Source organism: Tachysurus fulvidraco, chromosome 13 (genome assembly GCF_022655615.1).
Source record: "Tachysurus fulvidraco isolate hzauxx_2018 chromosome 13, HZAU_PFXX_2.0, whole genome shotgun sequence".
Lineage (NCBI taxonomy): Eukaryota > Metazoa > Chordata > Actinopteri > Siluriformes > Bagridae > Tachysurus > Tachysurus fulvidraco.
Genome location: NC_062530.1, coordinates 10,744,445 through 10,768,273, shown reverse-complemented (window position 1 = coordinate 10,768,273; position 23,829 = coordinate 10,744,445). Strand labels below are relative to the sequence as shown.

Below are 23,829 nucleotides of genomic sequence, written 5' to 3'. Positions count from 1 at the left end.
ATGGAAAAAAAAAAAGAATGAATTAATGATAGCAATGACCCAGAAAGCCACAGTGGCTTAGTGGTTATTATGTTTGCATTACACCTCCATGGCTGGCAGTTTGATTCCTGCCCCCACCCTCTGTGTGTACATTGTGCATGTTGCATGCTTCTCCAGGGGTGTCTTCCAGCCACTCTAAAGACGTGCATTAATGATTAGCAACATTTATTGTCCGTAGTGTGTGTACGATTGTGCACTATGAATGGTTGGCACCCTGTCCAGAGTGTCCCCTGCTTTGTGCCCCGAGTCCTCTCGGATAGACTCCAGGCTCCCCTTGACCCTGTGCAGGATGTGTGGTACAGAAAATGGATGGATGCATTTATTATTATTTTTTACTAATTATATTGTTAGGTCACAGTTATTTTGAGAGACAGATGAATTGATGTTAGGGAAAAAAAAAAAGATCTGAAGGGCTAGTGTTGGAAAAGCTCTGACCCAGTAGTCTAGCCTTTCATAATATGGCCTGGTCCGTATTCTTGCCCATTTTTCCTGCTTCCAATGCATCAGCTTCACAGATAGATGTCAAGAGCTTAAGTTAATTTTAACACAGGGAAATGTTTCAATGGAAAAAAAATAATCTCGCTGACCTTGACCATAGGTCACACAGTGTTAATTGTAGTCACTAACATACCTGTCCGCAGAACCGTACCTCATTGGATATTTTGTTTGCACAATTCTGTGTAAAATCTGTTGTTTTTGAAAATCCAAAGAAATTTAGCAGTTTTTAAAATATGCCTGGCAATAATAAATATGCCACAGTCAAAAATACTGAGTTTCTCATGTTTGATGTGAATGTTAACTGAGGCTCTGAACCTGTATATGCATAATTTGATTTATGCATCCAACACAAAGTATCAGGCATAAATATAACTAAAGAAAGTTGTTCCCTGTTCTCTTTTATTGCAAAAAATTTATATACACACACACACATACACACAAGCACACAGTGTGTGCAAACATCATAAACTATTGCTTGAACGTAATGCAGGACAAAGGGGGATGGGGGAGGGGACGCAGAGGTGAGTGTCACCCACGGCCCCGCAAGGTAAGCGGAGAAGTTGGGGCGAATCCTGAAACAGGTTTATATCATTAGTGACGTCTATATATTTAGACATGGTTGTTCCGTTGGTTGTTGCGATATTGCATTGCACTCTTTTTTTTGATGAGTGAAAGGTTTACTGTTTAATACATTTTGCATTGTGTTTCAAGAGTTCTAATTTAAGGTTTAGTTTAAAATATTGTTTAATTTAATAATTGCAGTATATATGGTTTAGATTGTTATACCGCTAACTGTTAAAAGTACTGTTTGCTACTGCATTAATACTTTTTAAGGTTTCTTGTGTTTTCATTTTTCATCCAGTATAGGCATTTTTGTATGTGTGTAATATATATATATATATATATATAATGTATGTGTATTTTATATATGCATTTATAACTAATAAATGTAAAAACAACATAATCTGTTTAAAATATAGGAACATTTTAGGGGGAAAGAAATAAACTTTAAAAAAAAAACTGTTTGTAAAGTGTGCATACCTTGTTCAAGCATTTTTCTGATGTAATGTAGCACTTAATTTTTACCCATAACCAGATTTATTCCAGTCTACCCTGCAGAAAAGATCTGATAAATTGTGAAGAGAACTCCTGGCACAAGTCATTCCACAGGTTCTCAGTAGGATTTGGATCTAAGATTCTGACTGGGATATTCCAATACTTTGGTCTTCTTTGGTGCATTGTCACATTTATCTCATTTATACAGCTGAGCAATTGAGGGTTAAGGATCTTGCTCAGGGTGAAAGCTTGGTGGCCCTCGGCTTTGAACTCACAACCTCCCGATCAATAGTCCAACACCTTAACCACTGAGCTACCATATCCCACACAAGTTAGAATTTATCTTCAGCTGTCTAACAGACAACTGCAGGTTTTGTGCCAGAGGAGATTGGTATTTGGAGAAGCTGTGCTCTCTTCAGTCCATAAAACTTGGTTTCCCAAAATCTAAGGACACTTGGTTATTTTTTTTACTAATCAAAGGCTTCTATTCAGCCACCAAAGCCCAGAGTGACCACGTAAAGAATGTGAGAGACCAATATCACATTCAGGGAGAGCACAGCATTTGCCATAAAGCTGCTGTTGGCTTCTTGGCAGCCTTCCTGTTACATCTTCCATGAATTTTATAGGGATGTCCTGTTCTTGCAAATGCCACCGTGGTGCCTCATTTTCTTCACTCAACCTTTCCAGTGTTTCTTGGTCCATTTAGGGTCTGACAGAACACCTTTCAACAATGAGATCCTGGGTTAGGTTTAGGTTTAGACCATGAAAGCAGTTGGTGAAAATGAAAAACCCTACAGAAAGATCTTTATTTGTCGTGAACCTCAAGCACTTCACATGTATTTGAATGTGATCGGATCGTTCTGACCATGCCGCTTTAAAAAGACGTACGCAACCACATTATTATAAGCTTTTTTCTCTCACTTTTATTTGCTTTGTTTTCCACCAGAATTTTGTTGGTTGCTGTATCACATTAAAGCTGAAACATGATCTGACTTGATTTAGATTTTAGATCACAAAAACCTACAATTTTAAAAGGCATGTGTAAACTTTTTATATTCAGTTTCTGGTTATATAAATACAAAATGAATAGTCACAGGTTTATTGCAATTAATAATATTTATTGCGCATCCTTCATAGGAGCATTTGTGTGAACAGTTAGAACATTGGTCCTGTAGAGAACAGTGCCATTGCTGTTAATAAAAAAGAGAAAGATAAGAGTTGTCATGGAAGCTAAATATTTTACACTGATAAGAAACACTTTTTAATCCCCTTCTCCGAAGCTCGGAAAAGAGTAGTAATTGAGAAATGAGCTTTAACGATAAATGCTACATATATGTTGGTGTCGTGTGAGTGCTGTGTATCGACTGTATTATGACACATTTATAGTGAGTTGGATTAAAAGATGAATGAATCCAATGAGTTCTGGTTAATCTGATTTTCAATTCCAACTAAATAATTTTAAACTCTAGAAGCAAACATGTGAGAAGGTGGAATGAAGAAAAAACACTGACATTGTCAAAAGATCTTAAATGAAAATTAACAAACAATAAGATTCATATCTGAATGATGATGAAGTGGAACTGTTTGAAGTTATACTTGAATACAAAGGGCCTTTTTACACCTGGTCACTTCATGTGTTTTCTCTGATCCGATAGCTGTCTGATTTGTTAAAACTGTTCTATTTACGTTAGGCCACCCAACGAGACACCTGGGTGAAAGATCGGAGCCAGCGCTGGTGGGAAAACATGTTTGTTTCTGGTGCGATGCACGACTCGCGAGTCACCTGCGAGTGACGTACTTCCGTTTGGGAGGGCATTTACACCTGGTCTTTTTACGATCGGATAGCTATCGGATCACAAAAAACGCATGAAGTGACCAGGTGTAAAAACCCCCAAAGTGTTCACCCTCGTCTCATTCGAAATCTGTTTGTACTGCCAGAGAAGTGGATTCAGGAACAGCACAATACATATATATATTAGAGCCCAAAAAAAAAAAAAAAATTACAGATGAATGAACCTGCTCAGCAGCTGTAATAAAAGAAGACCTATCATTTTCATATAATATTCAACTGCAATAGGCATGTGCAAGTTGCCCACGATAGTAACTCGCAGTACATTAATATAGCTGCAAAATATTTTACTCTGTTAATATCTGGAAATTAATGCATTAAATTACAGGACTAATAAAACATCTGCTGAAAGTTATTAACCTTTATTAAAGCTGTACCCAGTGACAAAGGAGAAGGCACACAGGGGTTACATTAATACATTAACACCCTATGCTGTGAATTTCCAGACTTACATGGGGATTGTGGAAATCCTGCTATATATTGTTAAATGATGGAGGTCTGCCAGATATGGGAAAGTGTCTGCGTGCCCATGATGCAAGTGCATTAGTTCTAGCTGTCGCTCTGTATGTTTATAACTTCATTTAAATGTATTCATCATAACAAAAAATACTGGAAGGAATATAAACATGAATTGAAATCTTCAGAATAACCAGCTGTCAAGTAACTTGACAAGTAGCTTGGTCCGTTCTTTGATATAGTTAAGGGCAGGGATACAACCAGCCACTAGAGGGCAGCAAAAACACTTTGGACTAACAGACTGTGTCAATTATTGTAAAGTCCACAGTTAAAAAAATTACACATTTCACTGAACTGAACATTGCAAACATCAACTCATTTGATTCACATTAATGACTCACTTGAGTACTTCGATTCCTTTTGAAGTACCTTTTTCCATTCAGACACTAAGTAAATTTTAATGTGTTATTTGTGAGTGACAGTGACATCTGCCTGCTCATATTTCCATGCTCTTCAAATTATTTGCCCAATTCACTTCAAAGAGTAAGTGGTTCAAAATGAATAAAATATTAATTAACCCTGCTCAAGTTCTTGTAACAAGTAATGTAAATATGATGGAGAACTTTTTAATTGAGTCTTTAAAACGTGATTAAGCCCTCGTTTATGCATCTGATAAGCAATGACACATCCACTTGATCCAGGGACACGATCCAGGGAGGTAAATGAAAGCATACAAAAATAAAATATTCTCCTCTCATAGAAAAAACATAAAAAACTACCAACATTATTTTGCAGGAAACAAATAAAAATACTTTATATTTACACCATTGTAAAGTGACTTTAACAACATTCATGTCTGTCACACAGGTTCAAATGTGCCTCTTCGTACCGCACTCGTTAACATTTACTGTGTAACATCATTTTCTGCATTCTTCTTCATCCTTTCTTCAAAATCAGTTGTAGGTGTAAAAAACAGGTTCTTTTTTTTTACACAACTGCCACTCTAACTTGGGTGACTGCAGGGAAGTACCCTTAATAGCAGGCAGTCATCTCAGACTTGCTGTATAGAGATTGGATGTGTTGAGATGGTTGTTTGTTAAATGTTTAGGAAGATGGCGCTTTTGCACTTGAGTCTCACCCCCAGAGTGGAGTCTTTGGGAAATTCCATTAAACTTTCCTAATGAGATTTTCTTTTCTGTATCTCTTGAGGAAACAAGCAAACTCCTGTCAACTTTACACGATCGAAAAAGGGATGTCTTTTTTGTGGAGTTGAGGGATTTTGGGATAAATTCCCTTAGCATTCATGTCCACTGCCTCCTCAGTTTTAAGTGGTTTGCAGCATTTTGGACTTGCCCAAGGTTCAATTTTTGGTTGTTCTCTTTTGTCTGAAGCAGGCAAGATTGATCTTGTGATTGCTTTTATTTTATTATTTTCTGTATCTTTTACCTTATTAAAATGCTTGCTCTCGTGTATGCTTAGCAGCATCGCAGACTTGCACACTTTAGGACAGTACCTACAGCTATGTTCCGTATTGAACCTCTCAAGATGTTTTGCTTCGTGGCTCTTCTTAGTAGCAAGGTAGAGGAACCGCTGTGGGCAGTATGAGCAGCGGTAGCGTTTTTCACTATTCAAGTTATGAGTCATAACTGTCGAGTTAAAGCATGAGCCATCCTCTGTGCAACTTTGGCATGCAAAATCCTCAGTGAATGGGACATCTCCATTGGGAAGCTCTTTAAGAGAACACTGCTTTCCACAAACTTTGCAGCGAGGCTGATGGCAGTTGACAATATGCATGTTGAGGGAGGCTAAAGTCGAGAAGGAGCTGCTACAGCAGTGGCAGGTAAAATTCTCTTTTGGACTTTGACTCCTTAGCTCCATCCTTGACTCAGACCTCTCTACTGTGACGCTTTCGTCTAGACCACAATTCATATCCATGAACTCATCATCTGTTTCAGGAGACAGTGGCTTTGTATAGAACTGAGCAGCCTTAAACCTTTTACGTTTGGACCTAAATCTTTTGCCCTTCTTTTTAGGTTTGTATGAGTAATAAGGACGCCACAGTTTGTCATTTTCAGGGTCATTCACATCATCATATGGCTCCTCTTCTGTGACTGAGCTTGAAACGTCTGTTCGTAAGCGCAGGTTTGGGAATCCTACACTATCCTCTGTTGTTGTACATTTCTCAATGTCTTGCTTCCAGTTTCTTTTCTTTTTCATCTTTGGGAACAGCTTTGAGCCTTTAATCTTGCGGCGAATAATGGCCTCATTGCCAATTTTGACAGTTATCTGGCACAGTGGCAAGACTTGGTTGTTCACTGATGGACCAGGACAAGCGGGCTTGGCAATATATGTTTCTGTCTTTCCATCTGGTCGAAGGTTCTGTGCCAGTGTCTCTGGCTGTGGCTGAAGCAGCTGATTAGCCATTACTTCAATAGTTTGTGCAGCTGCTGATAACTCACTAAGCTTGCTGAGTCCCTCAAATGAGCACACAGGTGGTATGTTGAGGAATGGTAGAACCGCTTTGCTTCTGTTACTACTGCTTTGTGTGGGAGATGAGTCATTTCGGTGCATTAGCATAGAGGTCCTTGTGTTTTCCTCTGTTGTCATAGATGGGGTGTATCCACAACCAAAATCAGGTGACACAGTGGACTGAAAGCCTGCCAATCCACTATGGGTATTAGTGGGGTTAAAGGGGTCCTCCTCACTATGAGACAAATTCTTATCAGAAGGCAAATGAGTTTCTGCCTGTTGGTCACATGACTGGTCAAAGGTAATGTGTGGCATTTCTGAAGCCATCATCTTTGGAGTTGCCATAAAGGTCACAGGCATTGAGAACAATGATTGTCCACTAGTGGCACTTTCTGAGTTATGAATAGGAGCTGTGCCTTTAAGTGGATCAGTGAAAGTATGATTGTGGTTGCCCATGACTTCAGAGTAAGTATGACTGTAAGTCTTGTATCTTTTCTTCTTGAACTTCATTGGTAAAAGTCTGTAGAGCTTTATGGGGTACACACTTCCTTTGAAACCACCATTAGCAGACTTTTTATTCACTGCCAGACGTGGATCGATGCCGTGGAATGACTTCTGATGGTTTTTGAGGATGTAGTAAGTCAAAAAGGTCTCCAAGCAGAAGATGCATTGATAGCGTCGCTCTCCTGTATGCCAGATCTCATGTTTGGTACGGTATTCTGCCAAAGCAAAAACTTTATTGCAGTAGTGACAAGGATAGGCTCTTTGCCATGAATGCACATTCTCATGTCTTTTTAAGCTAGACAGAGTTACATAGGCTCGTTTGCACACACTGCATTTATAAGCCCGGTGACCACTTGATTTGGTAACTCCTTCTTGATGTGCTTCTAACGGGCCTGATAATGTACTATCAAGTTTTGGAGGATCTTGAATCTCAGAACTTGGGAAAGCTGTATCATCTAGGATGGATGTGCTACTTGAATCTTGGCTGACTGAAGCCTCTTTGCCATTTGGCTCCAGCTGTGGTAGGGCTTTGAAACACACCTGTTCGTGATTGCGCAATCGTTTCAGGTGCATGAACTTTTTATAGCAGTACTTGCAAAACAGATGACTGACAAATCTTCTCTTGTGGCTTTGCGTATGGACAGCAAGGAGTGCTGAACTGCTGAAGGCTTCAGGACATTGCTGGCAGCGGTAAGTTGTAGATGTCGGTACATCTTCTGGAATTAAGGAAGGCGGATCATCATCTTGTTGTGGCAGGATATCAGGTGGAAGCAACAGGTCTGGGGCAGAACACAAGTCTGAATTTGAGCTTGGAGACGGCAGCATAGATGTGGAGTCAGGGGGACCATTTTGTACAACAGAACTGCTAACAGGACTCTGAACATTTTCACTAGTTACATCGGCTAAAGGTGTCAAACCTTTGCAAAGTCGATGCCGCTTTTTAATGGGACCAAGCCTATGGTTGGTCAGAGTCTTGCAAGGTAGCACAACAGGCTTTGTGACCTCTTTATCATATTGTTGTACTGTCTCATTTAGCTCAGAAGTTTGAAGGCCTTTGCTTACAGCATATGAGTGTTCAAACACGGCATCGACAGAATCACTGTCGACAGATGGTGTTCTTGATTGTGGTTGGTGAGTCATGTCTGGTGTTTGGTGGCCAGTACTATGCGAGTCCACTGAAGTAAATGGGTTGTTAACTTCTGGTACTTCTGTGATGGAGAAAGCATTAGTTATTCGTGGACCTTTGGTGCACTCTTGCTCCTCAAGTCGAGGTGCCTCCTTCTTCAAAGTGCAACAAACAGACAGTTTTGCCTGATTCTGTGGACTTTCTGATTTTGCAAAAGCTTGACTTTGTGCCATTCCAGAGACTTGTCTTTCGATCTCAAGAGGCTTCTCTAGAAATGGGATCCCTAATTTTCTCCCTGCAGCTATTAAGGACTTGTTGTCCCCTTTATTTGCTAAATCCACTTTGGAGGAGTAAATAAAATTAAGAATGCTGGCAAACACCTCTGACTTCAGATCTGGAATTTCTAGCACCTGGCTAGAGCCGCAAATCTCAGAGCCTGTGAAAGCATTGCGGAAATATCCGCTAGTCGCAGCCAAGACATTTTTGTGAGCACGGAATTTGATGTCCTCCACAACAATGGTAACATCACAGAAAAGGCCAAGCGATCGCTGTTCACAGAGCTGAGAAAGGACATTGTGTGGGTGCAAGTTGTCCATCATGGAATTGACCACCATCATCTGCAAGTGTGGATGAAAGAGAAAACAACGTAAGACTGATACAATGTTAACAGCCAGTAATAATAGTACAGGTTCTGTGTTGTTAATGAATGTAATGTTAGATTAAATCTTAGATTTGCAACTTTTTGCTAGGACCTTGCTTCTCAACGTGTAAAATATTGTATTAAGATTAAATGTCATGTACAGCATACTAAAGTAAACTAAAATCAACCCTAATCTCAGACTCTACTAGGATGACCCAACAGGCTTTGGTAAAAGGATTTGAAAGAATACATTGCTGCAAAGTTATCCATGGATCTTTTCACCCATGCTCTCACTTATGAGACTTACAAAATAGTTTCGAGTCAAAACATAGAGAGCACAATGGAAATTGTGGATGCCATCAAGAGGGCTGAGGCTACCTTGACAAATTCGAGTTTATACATGAAGTTATGAATAAAGGAGTTTAAAGTGTAATCATAGAGAACATTGTGTTTCCCTGTCATTAGCAATAACATGTACCAAAAACTGAAAATAGTTGAGCTGATGAAGCTGATGCTCCTGACACCATGGAGAAGCACTGGCATCACACTCCAGACTCCAAGGGAACACCCCTTGCTGGCAGACTTCAGCAGAAGACAGGAACAGGAGCAACAAATGCAGTAACTATAGTTACATAGTTGCATGCAGTTAATTTAGCACAACCAACCAATCTAACTCAGACCCCAGTCTGTCTATGTCAACTGCACATGAAGTCTGCAGCTTCAACATGGCCTGCCTATAATTGGACTCACTGCCATATTCTCCCAGTACTGTTTGTTTTCCCAGGTTTGACAGGATGCCACACAGACTACATATCCAGCATTTACAAGACAGCAAACTGGAAAAAGACACAACAACATCATTAGCACCAATTAGTCAAGTCCCATAGTGATGATGACCAAGCCAGATGGAGACCTCTGGTTGTGTTGTGACTGCTGTTAGTTAAATGAGGTTTCAAAGTTAGAAACATACTTCATCACCTGGGCAGATGAACTAGATGAGCAGCTAGGAAGGTAATTTCAAACCTGAACCTGACTAAAATATACTGACATGTGACTTTGCTTGTAAGACTTCACCAGGACTGTTCTTTCTATTTCTCCAGTGCTACATGGGTCTCAGAGCATAAGGAACTAATCTTAGCCAGTAAAAAAAATAAAAAATCAGGTACCGAATTTGGAAGGTTACTACAGATGGATAATTGCTGATCTGCCCTCTATAGCTGTCCCCAGCACAGATCTAACAGAGAAAGGTGACACCAATGGAGTACCATTGATCATGGAGCACCAGGTAGTAATGGAGAACAACACTACCATTACAAGCACCAAAATATCAAATGAAAATCCAAATGCATGTGTGTAGATTGCTGTTTAAGGCTGCTTAAGTAGCACCAATACGAGGTAAATAGATACTATAAACAAATTAAAACTTTGCAGAAGGGCAGGCACAAATTGTCAATTAACATTGATTTAAAATGACCAAATTAATAATCCTGTTGTACAGTAGGTTCTGTATTCACAATACTGTCACCACTTCACATTAGTACACATTTTATTATTTTACTTATTATTTAACATTATCACACCTTTTGTGATTCTCAAATAACAGCATTTACAAAACTGAAAATAACCAGTTAAACTGGTAGATGAAGCTTGTAGTGACATTGAGAAGTCCTTGTTCTTTATTAATATCACAGCAAGAGAGTGATCCTACAGAGTTCTCAGAACATAGCCTTGGCAGGGATTAAGACACAGTCCTGATCCTTTCCAAATAAAGAGCACACTGATGGTGTTCATGTAAGAAATACAACAAGGTAACAAGATAAACCAAATAAACCACATTACTACTTGCAGGGTAAAACGCACAAATGGAAATACAACGGGTTATGAATTTCACATCTTTAAAAATTGAGACTTTTATTTATAGAAACAAGCCCCACTTTCTGTTCGCACATACACATGCATAAAAATGACCTACAAACAGTGGGGTCTATAAATATTTGAACCTGGAAATGTATTCCAAATGTATTCCAAATTATTTCATTAGGAATTACAATACTTAAAAAGATATAATAAACAAAATGTCTTGCATTAAGGTGCATGAATCACTGCCTGTCTTCAAGGATCAGCATACTGCCAAGTGAGCTGTGAATATAGATTTTGTGTTCTTGTCTCTGATTCTTGATTTGGATGTGTACTTGCAGGTGATCTGTAACTATGTCTCAACCTTCTGAAGGGGCAAAAATAAAAATAAAAAAATGACAAGGAACAAACCAGGACAAAATGCTTGTTTAAATAATAAAATGGCACAGATGATGATGATATCTAATTATTTATTCACACTTCTAATGAGCAACTGCGTTTTCCCAATCCCATCAGGCTTCCATTTAATAGTGAACACATGGAACAAAACACTGGGCCTCATTTATCAAGTTGGTGACATTTGGTGTTCATAAAAGGGTGTAAATTCTGAAAACACTACTTCTGAGTGTGTGTAAATTTATGCATAAGAAGACTAAGCTTCAAATCAAATCACTTGTAAAGGAGTTACTGCAAACATATGGATACATTAATATTGCAGATTATGCTGGTTTATTTCAATTACACACACACACAACACCCATTTTTAATACATTTCACAAACCTGCTATTTCATACTAATTCCATTATTGATACCATCCATACTATCTGAACGGGTCGTGGGAAACCTGGAGCTTATTCCAGGAGAACTTGGTCAGGGTGCACAAGTCAGGGTGCACCCTGGACATGATGCCAGTTTATTGCACACACATACACTAGGGACAATAGCAGACAGCTTACAATGCCTTTCTTTGGATGGGAGAAGAAACCCCAAAGTCATGGGGAGTTGGGAATCGAACCCTAATCCCTGGAGGTTTGAGGCAAACTTTCTATCCCCTGCATTAAAGATAAATTAAATATAAAAGCTAACCTTAAACCATTTTAAGACTAAGCTACATCTTTTTGAAGAGTTAGCACATGCTGCACCTATGAGGGAAATTGTTTTTTACAGACCAACAGTATGATTTTTTTTTAAATGATGAAAGCTGGCTTATAAGTCAGTTTAATTTGCCTTGTCTTTGTCTTTTAATGCTGTACAATTAGGAAAAGGATCCTGTGATATTCCTTTCCAAATTTTGCCCATGCTTTAATTTCTTGCTGCTTATACATTTCAAAGACAGATAAGTGACCAGTCTGGTCTGTCTCATCCTATAGTGAGGTGTGTACAGTACTCTCATCATACAGCTCATCATGAATACATCAGGCCTATTCTTACTGTGATGCCTTTCATCAATATAAACACCTGAATATGAAGAAAGTCTGTGTTTCCGAAAGGTTTATCGAAATCGAAAGATGTTTTGTTTGTTCTTTGCTTACACAGACACAATATCACAGATTTTGATAGATGTGGCCTGATGTCCTGTTATAACACAAACACAACACAAACCCACACTAACTATCGACTATCGATGAGGCTCAATGTTTGAAAAAACACAAGATGGCAGCAGAGCTTCAACAGTGGAAACCGAGACCCGCTGATGTTTACAGACTTGATAGCCTTTACTGTGCTACAGCTAATCAGAACTGTTCTGCAAAGTGACAAAGAAAGGAAAAGAGAGGAGAGGAGAGGAGAGGAGAGGAGAAGAGAGTCTTTCATCATCAATACAAATGCTGCACAATAATGCTTCCTGCCAAATCTACTCAAGGGAAACATTCTTCATTTCCTCACCATATCATGTCAGTCGTAATATTTCGGAGATATTGTTGTTGCTTTTCAATCTCCTGTACATCCAAAGGTTAATAAACTTGCAGTTCATACCACTAATACCACTGTGTGTGTGTGTGTGTGTGTGTGTGTGTGTGTTTGTGTATCTGTGTGTGTGTCCAGTTTGTATGTGCTCAGTGCTATCAGTGTTAAATTATTGAAACGCTCTTACACTAATTTCCTGTATAATGTTTTATAAGTATTTCAATTTTAACATTGATTCTTTTATGTTAACATAGAAGAGCGACATTTGTGCTTTAATAACATTCTTATTAAATGGTTATTATCTTGTTATTAACAGCCAATTCACTCTGTCTCTCCTCCTTCATCTTCTTCTTTTCTGTCGCTCTGTCTTAGGTACGCTCCACTTCACTTTTCTTTCTCTTTTGGTTCCCTTCCTTAGTCACATTAGTATTGTCTCTCTTCCTGGCTCTCCGCATCTGTACATCATCTGATTGGGTTCCTATTTGAATTCTTTTATGATGCTCGTGTTTCTCGTTCTTTTGTTGTTGTTGTTGTTTTTTCATCTGATGTGCACTGCTGCCCATTACCTCACTGCAGCGCGGCCATTTTAAAACACGAACCAGAGAATGATTCAGCCTTGGTGAAAACAAAATGGCTGATGAACATTGCTTGCGTCTCACAATATGGAAGGAAACCCTATGGAAATGAAGCCAGTACCATGATGGTTTGAAGACATTTTCAAAAGAGGATTTATCCAGTTAGCAGTTAGCATGGTAGAAAAAAACAGCAGACAAAGACATTACCTACTTATACACACGCAATGTTTGGTTAATATGACCTTAGATTTCCTGTTTTTAACGTTTCCTTAGGAAATGATTTTTATTCACATGCAGTTTCTGAAAGCGCTTTGGCCGCAAGCTTGTCTCTGAATATGCATCTCTGAATATGCGAGCGTGAGAGAGAAAACAAGAAAGCAATCGAAAACCACATGCGAAGCTCTACATGAATTACACAGCAAAAAATAAATGCACAGTACATCCACCTACACAGAGCTATGATGACATCACTGAGTATGTCAGTTTATTGAATTTTGCACATAGATGTGTGTGCAAATCTATGTACTGTATAAACAAACAAACGACTGTAAAGCTAGTGTGGAGAGTCTTCATGGTTTTATTCTCTCGTAAGGCAGAGAAGTCGGTGTGATCGCTGCTGAAACAGGCCTCTGTTGCGGGGCGACACATTTATCAGCAATTAAGCTGGATGATGAACAGGCGAACGATGTAAAAATTGTGCTTAAGGTTCAGCTTAGCAGCATATGTTAAGATGGAGGATAGAAGGCTTTGCCTGCTCTGCTCCTGTGTGTGTGTGTGTGTGTGTGTGTGTGTGAGCGAGCGAGCGAGTGTGTGTGGGTTTTGTCTGCTCAGCCTCTGGACTCTCACACTGAGGGCTCGCTGCATCTTTTCCCACACCGATGGCTCACGTTCGAGTCAGTAAACCTGCTTAATAGTGCAATACACTGAATGCAATAGCTGGAAGTTTTTCGTTTGGTTTGTTTTTAACACGGATTTCGTTATGTTGTCTTATTGTTTTCGTGTTCTAACTCCCTGTCTGCAGATGTTGCGAAAGACAGATGCTGCCACACCCTTATTTAACATAAAGGAAAATAAGTATAGAAAAAAGCGAAAAGCCGTCAATCATGGCATATCAATTTTTTTTAATAATTAGTAATAAAAATAAAAAAAATCCCCTACCTCAGCAAAATGAAACCCAGCTGCTTCCGTCCAGTCATACGCGGAGCAAAAATCGCATCACAGTGCTTTCTGCAGAAAAGGAAATACGTAGAATGTACTATTCATTTCTGTTCATCAGAGACTGAGGTGAAAGAGACGAAACAGAAAAATACGCCATCTTGCAACGAACATAAAAATTGACTCGTTTGACTCGTTGCTTGCTGTCTAGCACTGCTCTCAGTCTGTGCGTCATCTCTCTCTCTCTCTCTCTCTCTCTCTCTCTCTCTCTCTCTCTCTCTCTATCTCTCTCGTGCGTGCTCTCTCTCTCTCTCTTTCTCTCTGTCTCCCTCTCTCTCTTTTCAGAACCCTCTTTCCGCTGAGCTTCAGAGGTGGCACTGACTTTGCTCTGGAATAGCCACTGCAACTTTAATCAACATGGCTGAAAAACGGTCGAAAGCGAGAGACCATGGAGAGGAATAGAGAGAGAGAGAGTGAAAGAAAGAGGAATGCAGAATGGTACCAATGTGAACGTCAGAAATGCTGCTGAAAATTCAGGGAACCAGGGAAGATGATGGACGGTGTGTGTGTGTGTGTGTGTGAGAGAGAGAGAGAGAGAGAGAGAGAGAGAGAGAGAGAGAGAGAGAGAGAGGAAAATGGCAGAGCAGTACAGATACATGCTGTGAAAGGAGAACAGGGTGGATGGTAGTATAGGAGAGGTTATGTATCGGATATGAAGTCTGGAAACAGAAAAGGTGAAAGGCAGAGTGACCAAAAAAGAAAAACAGGTAGATTTAAGGCGTCTATGATGCTGATGTCAGGGATGCCTGAAAAAAAAACACGACAGTCTCAGGTTAGCAGCGGTGGCGGTGGGTAGGAGATTAGGGAAAAAACAGTGTCTATACATTTGCATACAGACACACACACACACACACACACACACACACATATCAGCGTGTGAATGGTGTCTGCCTCACACATGCAGGATAGACTGATCCATCTCGCATTCTGCTGCCCTTCTTAATGCATATTTTAATGCAGCTAAGCTGCTGCCTGATCAATGCAGTGACATCAGAGAGAGATGGGGTGAAACAGAGAGACAGGGAGAAAGATGGGGAGAGAATGAGGACACAGAAGGAAGAGTGCAGGAAAAACATGAGTGAAGAATGAATGAGGGCATGGAAACACAAGGGAAGATGATGGATTGCAGGAGGAGGGATTACGAGATGGGAAATTAAAAAAGAGAGAGAAGCGTAGCAGACGGATGCTACAAACCAAGACAGGAATAACATGTGCACTGTGTGAGGACAGACTGAAAAATATTGATGACAGAGAGTGGAAGAGAGGCGTTTTTTTTTAGACTGGCTATTGTCAGTGGTTCACGTCCACACGAATCACTGAATGTAAAATAAAGCCATGTGCATATGAGCGTATGTACCAAACACATACACTATGACATAACAAAATGTCCCAAAAGTTTCACTAGATAAATTAAACAGCCTGGAAACGGAACACACACACGGATCAGCCATAAGATTAAAACCACCTGCCTCATTTTGTACCAGTAAAACATCTCAGCTCTGTCTTGTTGAGGCACGGACTCCACAAGACCTCTGAAGGTGTGCTGGGGTATCAGACACCAATACTTTAACAGCATATCCAATACGGATCAAACTTGTTTGTCCAGCACGTGCCACAGATACCAAGTCAAACCATTTCCTGATCAGTGTTTGCAGTGTGGCAGGGCGCATTATACTGCTGAAAGACTGTCTTTAGGGAATACTGTTGCCATGAAGGGATGGGATACTTGGCCTGCTGCATTGTTTAGTAACTGTAACTGAGGCTACACAGCCCTCACATACAGTAGCAAGCTGTGATGCACTGTGTGTTTCTGCACTTTCTATCATAGCCAACATGAACTTTATTTTCTCCCTGCTGCTAGTAGACTTTACAACCAAAGCTGCTCCCAGTGAACCAGTCACCATAATTACAGTACACACTGGATTACTGTTTAAGTGCGATATTTTGAAAAATGTGCAATATTACCTGTGTGCAATATGTCTGTTGCGTAACGACTTACTCGTGCTCTCTTTATTCTTCTTTGTATTTATACATTGTGTTCTGTATATTACATATTATGTCTTTCATTTTTTATATATTCGCATTTCTTTGTCTTTGCTGCTGTAACAGAAAAATTTCCCCATTGTGGGACGAATAAAGGTACATCTTATCTTATCTTTTCTTATTAGCAATTTGTACTACACTAGCTTTTTGGCAGGATCTAGATGAGCTAGCCTTCACTCCCACAAGCATGAATGAGCCTTGGTCACACCCGACACTGTCACTGGCTCACCGGTGTTCTAAGCTTTAACCTAGTGACAGCAAAGAATTAGAGATCAGATAATTATAAATCTGTGATTGGAGTAATAACTTTGATAATAAAAGTGACCGACTTCCATCTCTTTAGTCTTTAGTCTGCTACTAGATTTGGCTATTGCTTTCACTTAGCGCTGACATTTAAAGATGACTCTGCATTATATCAGAGCTTTCAGGCTGGAAGTCCATGGCTGGAGGAGGCAGCCAATCAGGACAGGGTAACATTGTGTCAGTATTACACATTTACAGAATTTGCCAGAGACCCTTATCCATGGCAACATATGTTTATCTCATTTATACCGCTGAGCAGTTGTGTGTTTTGTGTGTCCTTGCTCAAAGAATGATAATCTATTCTCCATCCATTCTCTACCTTGCTTATTCTACTGGGTCACAGGGAACCTGGAGTCTATCCCAAGAGAATCAGGGCACAAGGCAGGGCACAAACAAACACACACATTACGGATGATTTAGAGATGAGAAATTAGTCTAAAACACGTCTTTGGACTGGGGGGAGGAAACCTTGAAGCATGGGGAGAACATTCTAACTCCAAGAGGCAGGAATCGAACCCCCAACCCTGGGAGTGTGAGGCAAACCTGCTAACCACCAAGCCACCGTGCCTCCCTGGATGATATTTACATGCCATAAATTCAGGACTGATTCATTATGTGGGAAGCCAGTAAATGATGCATGATAGTAATTTATAATTGATTTATCTTCAGCGTAGATAAGATGCTGGAGAATACACAGAGCAACTCTGTGCTTTAACAAGAGCTTATACGTTAAGTAACTGGCTCACACTGTAAGTCATGTGCTGTTTAGGGAATGATTACACTAGACAGGCTGATGATGCACCGGCATCACACATAGCGATGCGTGATATTTTTGGGCTTCGACAACCCAGTATTGTATGTAAGGAGGAGACACCTGTCACTCATTATTTCAATGTTTTAAATCCAAATGTCTATGTTAATGCTGAAAGCAAAACACTTCTAAATATCATGTGTAATTCAGTAACACTGATAGTAGAGAGTTTTCATTCTGAGATACAGTTTATTCATTTGGCTCATTTACAGCTGGTAAAAACAACTATATACAATTCTATTTTGAAAAAAAGCACAGTGCTTGTGTAACCGGTGTTAAGAGATGTGCATTAATTCATTTATTTTTAATTCACGCAAAATCCTTGTTTTTGGTTGGGATCAATAATGAGCTATTCGAAAAACAAAAAGGGAAAAGGGAGCAGTAAAGTTATTTTATTTCTTTAAGTTTTGTGGGTGTTTCGTCTGTGACGTCAGCGCTGCGCGCTCTTGCTTCAGTCTGAATGAGACCTGAGCAGAGCGAGGTAGGTGTTTTGAGTGCCCTGTTTATAATGTGGAAATAATAAAATGTTATTGTTAAATAATGATTCCATGTTTGTTAAATATCAGAAGAGATATATATATGTACAATAAAACGCTGTTTTTGTGTCCGAATGTGTTTTACCTGTGGCAGAAGTTGTATGTAATTAAAGGAATGCAGTGTCACGTTGTCCGTTAGCATAGAAGTCGGCCTGTTAAGCGTGGCTGCTAATTTCATGTTTGTGTCGGAATGTTTAGCAGGGGCAGGTGACGAGTGTGCAACGGTTATAACTGCATGTTTCTGATTTATGCAGGTATGGAACCATCTCTTTTTTTTCTTGGTGCATAACCTTGTATTGGTTATATGTGTATGTATATAATTATATCTCTTAAGATGTTGATGATTTGAATTGACTTAATGTATTTCATATTGTTAATGAGTATTTTGTTATTTCTGATACATATGTAATAAGTAATTAAGTTCTCCTAGATAATTTACATATGGTCTTTGTTATTGTTATATTTTATATCTATATATTGTTATTGTGAAATACAATGTCTCTTGTATTATGCTCTTGCTTCAGTCTGAATGAGACCTGAGCAGAGCGGGCAGGCGACGAGTGTGCAACTGCATGTTATAGCTGCATGTTTCTGATTTATGCAGCAATTTTGGATAAAGCACACATTGAATCAGCAGACGACTTTGGCCTCTTATTATACATCACACAAGAACACAACGCAGAATGGTAGCCAGATACGACACAGAAGGGCAGACCGGCTACACTTGGAATTGTGCGACAGCAGGGTGCCGTCATGGTCAGTGTTGTCTCAGTGCCCTCATATCTTATTTCCATTCCCACCTGTGCACACACACACACACACTCACACACACACACACACACACACACACACACACACACACACACACACACACACACACACACACACACACACACACACTCACACTCACACTCACACACCTGCCATCAACATGAGCACCTGAGCATAGGAAGACATTTAGCATCCCTTTTTATCCAAACGTTTACACTGATCAGCGCTGAGATGAAGAGATTATCTATCGAGGCAGTCTGTAGCTACAAAACTAGTAGTGCACACTACAGGAGAGTGAACAAACCGCAGTGTTATTTTCTCTCTGAGTCACGGAGTGGTGCGTAGGTGGTGTGCTGCCACATCATCGCTCACTTCCTGTCTAAACACCGGCAGCATTACCATGTTAACACCAACTCAGCAATCCTGGACAGACAGGAGTGCAGCCTATTCAGTGTCAGATCACCATGGGCTATGCTCCAATTCTCTTGTTAAAGTGCCCATGCTGCAGTGCAACGAGGGTACATAACATCACTGTGCGCTTGCAGTGCCATGTAAGGAGCAGTGCTGGCTCTCAGCTAATGCGTTTTTATAACAGACCTGCATACACAAAGGGTTATGGATAAGGATCTGGAGCTTATCTCAGGAACACCATTATTAAGGACGAAATAGTCTGTGCATGGGATGTACTGTACATACACAGCTGAATTTAACACAGCCAGTCCACCTACTGATGATGTTATAAGGTCAGAGAAAACCGGAGAACCCCGAGGAAACCCATGCAAGCATTAAGTGAACAGAGCAGGACAGGTTGCAGACAGACACCGAGCTCAGAGGCCCTGGACCATGTAGCTGTTTGTTACCATGCCAACAGCATCCAAGTACAGTATGTACAGTGAAAACAATTAAAGCGATTTTGTTAGAACTTTAAAACGTATTGCAATAAGCAGCAGTGCTTTCTGGGTTAATTGTGTTACTGAAGCCCTAATAAAGGTGACTTTTTTATATAAAAGGTTAAGCTTAAGTAATGCCTTGTGAATAAGCTCTGCTCCTGAGTATGGCTCATCTCATCATCATCTAAAACATTTGTAACAACATCCTTCAAGATGGACGACTGCCAAAGGGGGACAAAAAAGGAGGGCGGCCGGACAAGGAAAAATGTTACGAGTAGTACTGGAATGCAGCCGAGCTCTTTTATAGTCTTGCATTTTTAGCATTTACTACATATGGAACAAGACTTGATTTGAGCCAGCCGATCATCAAAGTTGTTTTTTTTTTACTGCATTCTTTCACTGTTTTTTTCAAAGGACAGTGTGTTAGATTGTAGCAAAGCCTTCTGGGTAAGTTCCTCCAGCCCTCATCTAATGCACGTCACTCGAGCTGACAAAGTAACAGATAGGCCCTCGTGATGGAGGGCAGCCAAGTGGTGAAGGAGAAAAAAGGGGAATGAGAGAGAGATGGTTAAAAAGAGGAATGAAATACAGCAGGTGACAGGATCAGTCAGCTCTGAAAAAACAAACAAACGAGAAGAGTTTCTGAGTGTCTGATTCAAAGGACATCAACGGAAATGCTGTAGCACATCAAAAACATCAAAACACACACCTCAGTGTTTACTGTAGGAACAAAAGCAATGACATCATCAAGAAAGGGGTGCAGAATTAGTGGAGTGCGTGTGTGAAGTGTCACAGCGAGCCAGAGTAAGGTTAGTAATTCTGTACCAACCTGCAGAGCAGTCGTCCCGATCATGATCGTCTCATGGCTGCTTCTTCTCTGACCACACGCTCAATACAGAGCAAGCAAGTCTGAGTGCAGTGCCGCCTGCTGGGGATTATAAATAATGTAAGAAACAAAAAAAACAACAAAAAACAAACCCAACAACAATGACAGCAACAAAAATGGCAACATCTAAAAGCTAAAGCTTTGTGTGTGTGTGTGTGTGTGTGTGTGTGTGTGAGAGAGAGAGAGAGAGAGAGAGAGAGAGAGAGAGAGAGAGTGTGTGAGAGAGAGTGAGAGAGGGAGTGAGAGAGGGAGAGGAGAGTGTGTTTTAAGTAGACATTAGGATTAGAGTGACTATGTGTGAAAGATCTCTCATGCAGGATGGTATAGTAGAATGGTCCTTCATTCTGTAGTAAGGCCTGTTTCTTTGCATTCCTCAAGCTTTTTTCAAATTCAAATTCAAATTTTCTTCTCTCTCTCTCTCTCTCTCTCTCTACTATACCATTCTGCATGAGAGATCTTCCACACATACAGTCACTCACATGAACAGATCTATAATCCTAATGTCCACTCAGAACACACTCTCTTTTCCATCTCTCTCTCTCTCTCTCTCTCTCTCTCTCTCTCTCTCTCTCTCTCTCTCTCTCACACACACACACACACACACACACACACACACAAACACACAAAAAAACCTGTGCTATTTTTAGCATTCCTAAAGAGAGAAACCTGAGAATGTTTGAATCTCATACCTAATGGTCCTATTCATGAGCCTGAATCCAGGAGTACTCTCGGGTACTGTGTGTGTGTGTGTGTGTGTGTGTGTGTGTGTGTGTGAGCACTTTAGTGTTGTGTTGATTTCTTTTTCCCTGGACAGCAGCCCCTCCTATGGCCTCAAACTGCTGCGTCATTCCTCTATTAAATGAGAAGAAGAGAGAGAAGGTGAAAACAAATCCCTCGGTATGTAAACTTATATCTTCTGACCTGCTTTCTGACTGGCTTTCTGTCTCCTTCTCTGTTTAAATCTATAAACATAAGTCAGCTACTGTCAGGTCACCCCACCTCAAACAAGCCCCCCCCCTACCTCTACCTCTCTTTTTCCCTCCCTCCCACTCTCTTCTCTCTTTCTCCCTCTCTCCTTTTCTTTCTCTCGCTCCCTCTTTCACTCTTTCTCCTTTTCCCTGCCTCACTCTCTTTCATTCACTCTCTGTCTCTCCCTCACTCTATCTATCTCTCTCTCTCTCTCTCTCTCTCTCTCTCTCTCTCTGACCTGGAAATTACATAACACAATATTTCTCTAACTCAGCTGACGCTTTTGCTAAGTACTACACTGTATACCGCTATATTTAAGCCCTATGTGTACAATCAGTTTGAGTAACTGTTTTTACGCACGCAGGCGAAAAATTAATGACACCTACTTTTCCCTCCATGACGTTCCTCCCCGTCATCCAGGACTCTGTGTGTTTGTGTGTGTGTATGTGTGTGTGTGTGTGTGTGTGTGTGTGTGTGTGTGTGTGTGTGTGTGTGTGTGTGTGTGGGACGTGGGACGTGGACGCGCGCGCCCTCTGCTGGTCATTTGCTGTACAATTCACCACAATTCACCACGAGATGGCGGTATAGCTACAAAAGTAGTCTTGTCACATCAATGCCAGAAGTTAATTAAGTGTCTGTGGATTGGTTTCTTTTTTCTATTCACTTTTGAATAAGAAATTTGTTATATGCAATTTTTCATTAAAAAAAACAACAACCTTGAACTTGAGTTTAACACCCGCCTGTTTTACACTATTACTTATAATAAACAACAACAGTAACAATTAAAATCATTAAACTCCAGTAACCAGTAAATTCGACTAATAAGTCTTGTACAGTCATTCTAAGCCCCGCCTTTTAACCCGGGTTAGAGGAACGTTTCACACTTGTAATTTACATGCTGGGTTAGCCCTGTTTGTACACAGCATCATGAAACTCTTCTTGGAGCAGGGTTAGCAGTGCTTTTGCAATGTTATACCTTGCACTGTGGTGTGAAAAGTGTACAATGTGAAACGATGCGGTGTTGGAACATTACAGCTAGTTGCTTAGCAACAGAAACCCGATCAACTGAACAGCACGTGTCTCATATCCTGCTTTATACTGTAACAGAAACCCTGCTTGCTGCATAAAAAATAGATATAAAAAAAAAGCTTTACTTTATGTTTCAAACTTTCTGTTTTCCTTTGTAAAACATCAAACAAAATTACCCAGGATTCCAATCACCTGAGGTTTACAATCACCTGAGTTAACTATTTTAAGTGTGAAAACCCCATTTGTGGTCAAGTCAATTCAAGAAGCTTTTATTGTCATTTCAAACATATATAGCTTTTGCAGTACAAAGTGAAATGAGACAATGTTTCTCCAGGACTGTGGTGCTACATAAAACAAAGACAGAGCTAAGGACTTAAGTAAGTTAGTCCTAGATACATAAAGTGCATCTGTGCAACCTGGTGCAAACAGTGCAGGACAAAAGACAGTGCAAACAAACTATAGAAAACATTTCACAAAAGACAATACACAAAAGCAGCACCGACCAGTGTACATACTGTATGTTCTTTAGTACATGTACAGAAATATTGGAATTAACACATTAGTATAGTAGCAGCAATTACATGAAGTATTGTATTGTGCAAATCGATTGAAATGTGCAAGAGAGCATGTGCAAAGAGCAAAAACAATGTGCAAAAACAGCATGTAAACCGTTTGATATGGTGGTGCTGTAGACGTGGATGTATATTGGAAGAGTGTATTTGGTGTAGGTCACTGTAGTCCATACATCTGAGTGTGTGTATGTGTGTGTGTGTGTGTGTGTGTGTGTGTGTTTGTGTGTTGAGCTCGGTACAGTTCAGTTCAGTTATTGAGGAGTCTGATAACTTGTAGAAAGAAACTGTTACACAGTCTGAGGGCCAAAATGCTTCGGTATGCTTTTACCAGATGGTAGGAGGGAGAAGAGTGTGTGAGGGGTGTGTGGGGTCATCCACAATGCTGATGGCTTTGCATGTGGTGTAAATGTCCATGAGTGACGTGACGTGATGTGACATGACATACGGCTAAGTACGGTGACCCATACTCAGAATTCGTTCTCTGCCTTTAACCCATCCAAAGTGCACACACACCACAGTGAACACACACACTGTGAACACACACCCGGTGCAGTGGGCAGCCATTTATGCTGTGGCGCCCAGGGAGCAATTGGGGGGGTTCAGTGCCTTGCTCAAGGGCACCTCAGTCGTGTCCGGCCCGAGACTCGAACCCACAACCTTCGGGTTATGAGTCGGACTCTCTAACCATTAGGCCACTACTGCCTGGGTTTTCGCATATCCCAGGTTATGGGGTCACAGCGCAGGGTCAAGCCATAGGGACGGTGCCCCTGGAACAGGTGAGTTTTAAGGACCCTGCCCAAGGACCCAACGTTGATGCTCAGCAGCTTGT

At 40.4% G+C, this 23,829-nt stretch overlaps 1 protein-coding gene across 2 annotated transcripts; it reads right to left on the bottom strand.

Annotated features, from left to right (window-relative positions):
- Window positions 1–3,785: 3,785 nt before the first annotated feature.
- On the bottom strand, window positions 3,786–22,634 carry zbtb38 (zinc finger and BTB domain containing 38). Of its 2 annotated transcripts, XR_007144732.1 has the most exons (5): window positions 21,786–22,634; window positions 21,120–21,282; window positions 20,374–20,472; window positions 14,134–20,157; window positions 8,624–13,075 (listed from the first exon to the last, which is right to left on the bottom strand). XR_007144732.1 is itself a non-coding variant. In XM_027132582.2 (4 exons), the coding sequence occupies exons 3-4, from the start codon at window positions 20,395–20,397 to the stop codon at window positions 5,132–5,134; spliced, it is 3,507 nt and encodes a 1,168-aa protein (XP_026988383.2). In that variant the 5' UTR covers window positions 20,398–20,472; window positions 21,120–21,282; window positions 21,786–21,921; the 3' UTR covers window positions 3,786–5,131. The 2 variants fall into 2 exon arrangements, 1 of the variants encoding a protein (XP_026988383.2); XM_027132582.2 differs by lacking the exons at window positions 8,624–13,075; window positions 14,134–20,157 and adding an exon at window positions 3,786–8,614 and having other exon boundaries at window positions 21,786–21,921.
- Window positions 22,635–23,829: the final 1,195 nt, after the last annotated feature.